At 37.8% G+C, this 9388-nt stretch overlaps 2 protein-coding genes across 2 annotated transcripts; both read left to right on the top strand.

Annotated features, from left to right (window-relative positions):
- Positions 1–6718: 6718 nt before the first annotated feature.
- On the top strand, positions 6719–7636 carry LOC107626776 (uncharacterized). The gene has a single exon (XM_088505618.1). The coding sequence runs from the start codon at positions 6719–6721 to the stop codon at positions 7634–7636; it is 918 nt and encodes a 305-aa protein (XP_088361744.1).
- Positions 7637–7959: 323 nt separating this feature from the next.
- On the top strand, positions 7960–8487 carry LOC148572993 (uncharacterized). Its single transcript, XM_088505617.1, has one exon. The coding sequence runs from the start codon at positions 7960–7962 to the stop codon at positions 8485–8487; it is 528 nt and encodes a 175-aa protein (XP_088361743.1).
- Positions 8488–9388: the final 901 nt, after the last annotated feature.

Raw genomic sequence — 9388 nt, 5'->3', positions numbered from 1 at the left:
TTTGATCTAATGTTGGAATATGAACAACATAAAAGAGCTTCTTAGCCACTAAAATCTAACAAAATGAAGATCAATCTCCACATATTTACACATACTGTGGAGAGTTGGATTAGCAACTAGTAGACACAAACTTTGATTATCGCAATAATAAGTCGTTGGTGAAACCAATTGTAGTATGTTAAGTTCCTTCAAAAGCTGCGGCAAGCCCATAATTTCAGTTTTGGGCAGTTGCAATTGACTTGTATTTTACCTTTGTAGTGCTACGACTGAGTTTTTGGTCTGTTTATTCTTCTTCTAAGATATCAAATTACTCTCAAGATACACACAAAATCTAATTATAAACTTCCTATCATTCAAGTTTCCAGCCCAGTTCGTATCTGCAAATGCAAAAAATCTGAAATCAGGCGACTTAGAAAACAACAAATCATAAAAAACTGTCTTTTAGATATCTCATTCTCTTTAACACTTTTTCAGTGTTGTAACGTTTGGACCGTGCATATATTGGGACGCTTTCCTAACAACAAAGGCCAAGTTAGGACAAGTGAATCTGCAGCTGACAATTTCAAGCTTGAAACATAGGAGTATACATTGGTGAAGCTTCCTAACTGCATTTGAGGCAGTTATAATAGATTATTAGGAAATTAGTTATAAAAAAAAACAAAATAGCTTAATCGGAATAAAAAAAATTATTACAACTAACTCTATTCATCTAACACTACTATTAAAAATAAATAAAAAATTTAATTATTCTGTTGGTATGTATAATTTCACTAAATTTATAATTAGATTTTTATATATATTTTTTAATTAAATTCTTAAACTATTTTAAATTTTTTAATTAAGTTCCTGCGTGCAAAAAATTTTTGGTTAATAGAATATTCTATTTTTAAATTAAAAATATCATGAGTAATTAGTAAATGAACTCCGCTAGGAAGACAATGAGAAATCTTAATAATGTGAACAATGAGCTTCGAATTTGGCCCAATACAAGAAAAAAAAGAAACCCAAACAATTATTTCAAAAAAGTAACCATCTCAATTCTAATTTACCAAAGGAATTCATCCAAACACTTTCTTCCCCCCAAACCGTCTGACACCCCCATCCTCTCATCAATCATCCCACCTTTCTGGTTGTTAGAAGTTCCCTCACCGGCCATCATCGTCCACCCCCTATAGCCCCTCCCCCGTCATCGTCGTGGAATCGTTATCAAACAACCATCCACGTAGTTATTAAAATAATCATCTGGCTACCTAGTGAAATGACCATCTATCATTGGTTAATTGTATATACTTAAACTGAATCAAACAAAATAACCATCCAATTAAAAATTAAAATAACCATCTACATACCTAATGAATTGAACATCCAGCACATTTGCGGGATAGATCGGAGAGAGTCGACGTCGACGTATCGACGCATGGAGACAAGGGAGGAGATCCGGCGACGGAGCAGCCACACAACGACAACTTTAGCTAGGCGAGATTGTAAATCTGTTCCGTGGGCTTCGAACCCAAACGCGCAGCGGCCAAAGATGGAAGAGGAGAAGGAGTTGAATCGGTGGGAGGAAGGGCGGCGCACAAACGGCACAATGGGAGGTGGCGGCCTGCGGTGCGGCCTGCACGGCCGGCGTGTTGGTGGGTTGCGCAAGGGACGCAATGTGCGCGAGGGACGCCGGCTGCCGGGGGGCTGCACTACCGCCGTGTTGGGAGGCTGCACGAATCACTCTTTGTGCGTGAAGGGAGTGCTCGGACATCCACGATGAACAGGGCAACTAGTGTTCCTAGCGGCGACGGACCGGTGAGAAGGGAAGAGACCGGACGACAAGAAGATTCTGAAGAAGTGAAATCACATACGGAGAAGGCGTTGCGATATATGTAAGTGCTATTGTTGTAAATCCTTATTTTTTTAAATTCAAAATGAAAAATTATTAAAAATTAATTAAATTAATTATCATTAAATCTTAATTTTTTTTACCCTTATTATACCGATTGTACACTAAATTTATTGTTTTCATATACTTTTCCTTTGTAAAGTTTCCAAAATTTGACCCTTTTCTCTTTTAAAATGACAAAATAACCCTGCCTCTTTACTCTCCTCCTTCTCACTCTTACTCCGCTGCCATTGTTACCCCTTCTTTACACCCTTTTCTTCCACCTCCAATATCATCACAACCACGCCCCATTTCCTCCCATGGACGCATCCTTCCACCGCCGCAAGGACAAGATCGTCGTCATTGTTAGTGCCAATGGCTCGGGCAAATCTCGTCTCACTCTCGCCCTTGCCTCCCTCTGCTTCTCCTTCTTCAAACTCATCAACTCTGACAAATTTGACATAAGCTGTTGGTTTTCCTTATTTTTTTTTCTTCTTTCAGTTATTAACCAAATTGACAATAACTGCTGGCTGAATTTTTACATCACTCGGTTCTTCATTTTTCAAGTTGTATGTCTTTCTTTTCTTTTTCTTTTTTCTCGGACTGTGCATTTCTCCTTTTGTATAAAGAGTTGCTACCATCAGATGAATCAGAAAGTGTAATCAATCATATCAAAAACACTAATGCGTAAAATTGGGTCTTGATTAGGGGTATTGGCATTGGTATGTTGCATTCCTTATTGGCACATAGATTTGTTTTATTAAACTTGTTTTTGATTTATTTTTGCTGTGAAGGTTATGTTATTTACTGAATGTGGCGTGTAGTGTAGCATTTTTTATTATTGTGTTTTGCTTATTAGCCAAACATTCCTGAAAATAGTTGGCTTGAATCCGTGTTTACAAGATATGAGAAAAAAATAGAGAAGGAAAAAAAGTTAGGGAGAAGTGAGGAGAGTTAGAACTCTATTGAAAATGAATGATTTGTAAAGAGTAAATGATGAGTATATTGATAAATTTATTTATTTTTAATTATTTTTATAAACTGTTAAGATAGAGCTAATTAAAAAAAAATTAATTCAAGAATCTAATTAAAAAAATATATATAAAAACTTAATTAAAAATTTGATTAAATTAGAAAGACCAAATTTGTTATAAAAAAAGGACTTAATTAAAAAAATTGGTTTAAGAACTTAATTTAAAAAATATATATAAAAACATAATTAAAATTTGATAAAATTATAAAAATCAATAAAATAATTAAACTTAAAAAAGAGATAAAAAATTTGAACAATAAAAATTTGATTATTCTTAACTATCTTGCCGCTTAGTAATAGAAATCAAATAAAAAATAAAAATATAAAAAATTAATCATTAATTAACTATTGAATATACGAAGTATTTATAAAAAAAAGTATTATTAATAATGTTTGATTATTTTGATATAAAATATTAATTATTTTGTTGAAAAATGTATGAAATAATATGTAGAGAAAATGATAAATAAGTTCCTGACCTTTTTTTCGCGGACATTTTCGTCTTCGAAAAATGAAAAATACATCCATGTCCCTGATCTCTGTAAAACGTAGACAAATTAATCCTTCCGTTGAATTCACTTTGTTGGACCCGACGGAAAACTCTGACATGACAAACGTGAAGTTGACCTGTCCGTGACGGAACGACACGTGGCTTTGAGTTTTTTGAAAACATGACATATTAGACCCAGACACGAAAACGATGTCGTTTCACTACCTCCTTCTCTATCTTCTTCATTTCCCAATTCCCAATTTCCACCCCCACATAAAAATCTCATTTCCTATCTCCTTCTCTCTCCATGGACCCATCCTTGATCCCTCCACCAGCAGGTCCAGCCACCAACACCCTCCCCATGCCAACCATGAACCATCCCCGCCACCGTGCCCTTCCTCCCCGAACAGATCATGCTCATTGCTTTATAAACACCTTTCAGGCCCCAAACATTTTCACAACAATAATAGCATCAATCCCAAACACAATAATGGCAAGCACCAGTACCATCTCCATGTTCCTTCTTTCCATAGTTCTGTTGATATGGGTGTCTTTTGTAGTATTTTCAGAGAAGTGCAGCCCACACGAAAAAAAAATCCTCCTCCAAGTGAAGTAAGAATTCGGCAACCCATCCATGCTCTCGTCCTGGAACGTTTTCATCGACTGCTGCACCAGCACCTGAGAAGGCATCGAATGCACCATCGAATGCGCCTGCATCTTAATTTTTGAAATGCCCTACCTAAAAGGCCAAATTCCTCCCCAAATCTCAAAGCCCTTTCTCCAGGAGCCGAACAACCACTCTCCTCTGCCGCCAGCCACCACTGGAACGAACGCTGCTCCAGCCACCCTCCCTACGCCAAGGTCAGCTCAATTTCGCTAATTCCTCAGAGCAAAACCCTGGGTTTGGTCCTCTAACAGTTTTGATATTGTTATTGTTGTTGTTGGTGACGCTACCGACCCTAACCCCTTTCCTTCTGGGTCCTCCAGGCCCAGGGGCCGCCCTCGTAAGGCCCAGGTTCAGCCCCAGCCCCAATCACAGCTCCCTCAGCTTGAGGCACACCCTCAGTCACAGCTGGCTGGAAATGTTAATGTTAATGCCCCTCAGCGGCAGTAGAATGCTGAGCCTGTGTGGGCCGCGCTAGGGCTTGCAGATGAGCCTGCGGTGCAGCCTGGCTCGGAGTTGAAGAAGAGGCTGGGTCGTCCGAAGAAGAATGAGGTTGCACCAGGGACTGCGGGGACGCAAACCCGAGCCTGAGTATTGTATAAGGGGGTTAAAGTGTGTTTAGAGGGAAGGTAATGAAACGGCGTCGTTTTTGTGTCTAGGGACTAATATATCCTGTTTTCAAAAGCTTAAAGCCACATGTCATTCTGTCACGGACATGTCAGTTTCACGTTTGCCATGTTAGAGTTTTTTGTTGAGTCTAACGGAATAAATTCAACGAAAGAATTAATTTATTCATATTTTATAGAAGTCAAAAATATAAATATATTTTTATTCTTTAATGACGAAAATGACTACAAAAAAAAATCAAGAATCTATTTATCTTTATATATAAGTAGGTAATGGTTTATTTAGAAAATTGCTTTTTCTATTTGCGGAACGTTATTGAGTAAATAAATGTACGGAATAAAATGAAATATTAGACCTATCATAATAATAAAGAAAGGTGTATATCATCGCCACTAATTAAAAACTATACCCTACTAATCCTATCTCAATGCTAAATTTTAGCTTCGATTGCAACATCTAGATGAACAAATATAATATTATATATTCCCTCACCCCGTTGAAGCATATCTTCCTCGATCAACATTTCATTGTGATTTGTGAAGTTTGATATGCATGTACTTGAGAACAAATAAAACCCCCAACACATGAATATATATACTTGCGACTTGCGACTATATTATGTGTACATTAAAATCAATCTTTAAATTTAATTATTAGTATAAAATATATATTAAAAAATAAATATATATTAAAAATAAATTAAATTACATATATATTTATTAAATATATTAGTGAGTAATTTGAGTGTATGATTAATATTTTTATTATACTTGTGCTACGGGTTACTGACTTACATATACTCTCAATGACTCAATGCAACTATATATATCGTCAATAATAATAAAAAAAAAATTAATTAACAGTTGAAGGCATGTGTCTCCGCCAATTTGGAGGAAATCCCTTTCAAATAATGTGTTGATTTCAGAAGTAATAATACAGTAATCAACAAGTCTAATAATGTTCCTTTCATACCTATTCACACTTTTTAAATTGGTTCAAATAATTAATAGTTCCTAGATTTGTCATATATTAGTCAATTATTATATCACCCATTCAATAATATCATCATTATGGTAGTTAATTACGTACTAGCTATAGTGTACTAGTAATATGTTTTGCTTTCATAATCATAATCATGTTCATACTCATACGAGAAAAAGAGTAGTATATAATTCCAATCAATAATTTGACCCCACAGGACCATTAATTTTAGAGCTCAATTGTCTGTCTTTAGTTTATGTCCGCTTCTTTGCAAGTTTAATTTTATTTTAGTACTAATTAATTATCCGAAAATGTTTGGTAACAAAAAAAAATCAGCCAAAATAATCATAATTTGCTTTGTTTAGTATTTATTAATTATTGTAATAATTAATTAATGCTAAATAAAGTAAATTTTAGCTGTTTTTTTTTGTCTACTTAACATTACCCTTAATTATCTGCAGGTTAATCTTAAACTCTAGCCTAGTTTTATTTATATATAGCTTATAATATTTCTCTATCGTATGACCCGAAAATATATAGTAAAATATAAATACCCTTTGTTTGTTAGCATGGCGATTATTTTTCTAATCAAATTAAAATTTATTATGACCGGAAAAGCTGGGATTAATCATCATTATCGTACTATGAATTCCCAATATCCCAAACTGACCTAGAAAACATAATGGCCAATGACAAAGCAATTCGTGTATGTTCAATTAAATCATTAATTGAATAATGTATAGATTCCATTACATTATATATAGGGCAATTTACGTTATTAAATTATTTCATCCTCAATATTACGTAAATGTATTGTTTTCAAATTCAATACGCAAATGCATTGTTTCACTATTTTATATAAATCGCTACTGACAGCAGCGGTTTATGTGTGTGAATGTGTGAGTGTAAACCGCTGCTGGCAGCAGCGGTTTACGTGTGTGTGTGAGTGTAAACCGCTATTGGCAGTAGCGGTTTACGTGTAGTGTGCTGAATGGGACTACCTATATAAACCATGGAGGGGCCAAATGTGGAGAGGTAGAGTGTTATTCACAAATGGATGGGGAGGATAGTTTTGTGGCTCTGGTTCACTGCTCTGGAAAAATTCAAAAGAGCAAAAGGCATGGTGTAAAATTCATAGATAGAGAACCGCTTAGTGTTTTTATCCGATCGTCGAATACGTTGGCAGAGATTAAGTTAAGCATATTACGGAAGCTCGGTACCTGTGGGACGAAGTGGGTAAAAAATTTATTTTACAAGATTCCCATTGCCGTTGTGTCAACTGGTGTGAGATATGAGACCTTCGTGATTGGGTCGGATGAAGACTTGCAGGTCTTGTTTCACTGTAGGCGTAGTTTTCCGGAGGTGAGGATACCTGAGCTGCTTGCGAAGTTGGAAGATGGTGTGGATAGCTCTGGGGCATCGGCACCTAATCCTCAGTCGACCCCAGCTGGTGGTGCATCAACATCGATGCCTGTGGTAGCAGCGGCAGTTCCGAATGCTGAGTCCGAATATGCTGGGGCTGTTCATGCATATATTGCTCCTGTTGTTCCTGATTTTGAATGCGATGCCGGACCGGATCGAGTTGAGAATGCACTGTTTGACGATGATTCGGATGCGGAGCCTGTCGATATTGGTGGGGACAGTGATGATGATATTCCAAGAGGTGGACGTTCAACCCATGGAGGTTCCGGTTCTGGAACACAAGAGTACCCTCCCCACCTCCCTTCTTTGAACTTGGAAGCCATCGGCCAACAGCAGAATGTAGATGCAACATTCGATGGGCAGGAGATGCATGATGGGACACCTATGACTGAATTTCAGATTGGCCAATCTTTCCAGAGTAAAGAGGAAGCCGTGTTGAGTGTAAAAGATTACAGTATTCGGCATGGAGTTGAGTACAAGGTTATGGAGTCCGACAACCTGAAATACAAGGGAGATGCAAGGAGTTTGGTAACGGGTGCACGTGGTTAATTCGGATAGTCATGCGGAAAAAGAAGAGCACATGGGAAGTTAGGAGGTACAACGGTCCGCACACGTGTATGGCCACATCGATATCAAGCGACCACAAGCAGCTTGATTATCATGTCATCTGTGCGAGAATCTATCCATTGGTTCGAGCTGATGCGTCGGTGTCGATTAAGGTGTTGCAAGAGGCAACAGAGGCGACTTATGGATTCAGGCCTAGTTATCGGAAGGTGTGGTTGGCGAAGCAGAAGGCAGTAGCGCAAATATATGGCGATTGGGGGGAGTCATATGCTGATCAGCCTCGGTAGATCCTTGGGGTCACATGCACGATGGAAGGTTCCGTTGCTCTACTGAAGACGTCCCCGGTTAGGGTGGGTGACCAAGTTGATGAAGATAGAGTCTACTTTCATCGGATGTTTTGGACATTCCCTCCGTGTATTGAGGCATTCCGCCACTGTAAGCCACTCGTAAGCATCGACGGAACACACCTCTATGGCAAGTATGGCGGGACATTGTTGTTGGCGATCGCTCAGGATGGTAACTCAAATATTTTGCCTGTTGCGTTTGCACTCGTGGAATGGGAAAATGCAGAGTCTTGGTCATACTTTCTTTCGAACCTTAGAAGGCATGTCACTCCACAGCAAGGTATTCTCGTGATCTCTGATAGACACAACGGCATCAAGGCTGCACTAGAGTCCCCTGATAGTGGTTGGCAACCTCCCCATGCTTATCGGGCATTTTGTATTCGGCATGTTGCTGCAAATTTTGCCCTCACTTTCAAGGGACAGGATGCGAGGAGGTGGCTGGTAAATGCCGTGTATGCGTCTCAGGACGCCACCTCTCAACGAACGCACTAACCAGTGGCTCATCCAACCAGAACCATTGGCTGTTTAGCCTGGCCAAATGGTACAATCCAGCCCTCTCTAAATACGGGATGATCCTTTCATGCATGGACATATTCTGTTGCCGTCTCACACTGTATATACACCTAGTGGGCTGCACAAAACAACAAAGAAATACAAAGTCCAATTAAATTCTCCTATCCTTAAAAAAATTCTCATATCTAACCGGATACAAATATCTTAAACCATCAACAAATTCTCCTATATAAAAAAAAAATTCCCTAGTCACGATAGGAAAAATAACAACACACATACTTTAATAAATAACAGCCAGAAATGTTAAAATATTATAAAACTTTAAAATTTAAAACTTCATATCATACAAATACCCTAACCAAACTAAAATAATTCACTAACATCAACTATCCCTAAACCCTAAACTAAACCAACACCATGTAGCATAACATTCATTGAAAGGATTTGAAATTCAGCTAATTAGTCATATTTATAACTTAACAAGAAAAACTCAAAATACTAAACCAAAACCAGTGAACTAACATCCTAGCATGCGAAGCCTAATTTCAAACTAGTGGGAACAATCTATAAATTCTAATTCGTCTACCTAACCTACCATTTTTCTGACTAACATATGCAAAGCCTAGAAAAAAATAAATGTTAACTAACCTCGTCACCAATAGAACCGGCAATATGCGCAACACCGTTCAGTCGGTACAGGGTCCTGCTTGCCATGATAACTCGCCAGAAGTCGCCGCTGAGATACCTCGGACCCGCTCACAACTTGCTCTGACCTCTCTCTAGAATTTTCTCTCTCTAAAAAACTCCACAAACCATCTAAATTCATAATCCGCGGCTACAACCACGGTTTATATAGGCAAAACACTACACGTAAACCGCT

The sequence above is a fragment of the Arachis ipaensis genome, chromosome B2, assembly GCF_059453495.1.
Source record: "Arachis ipaensis isolate K30076 ecotype BB chromosome B2, ASM5945349v1, whole genome shotgun sequence".
NCBI lineage: Eukaryota > Viridiplantae > Streptophyta > Magnoliopsida > Fabales > Fabaceae > Arachis > Arachis ipaensis.
This window is presented reverse-complemented; position numbering and strand designations above follow the sequence as displayed.

Excerpts from the sequence above, each read along its gene's own strand:
- LOC107626776 (XM_088505618.1), top strand. The coding sequence starts at position 6,719 with ATGGATGGGGAGGATAGTTTTGTGGCTCTGGTTCACTGCTCTGGAAAA.
- LOC148572993 (XM_088505617.1), top strand. The coding sequence starts at position 7,960 with ATGGAAGGTTCCGTTGCTCTACTGAAGACGTCCCCGGTTAGGGTGGGT.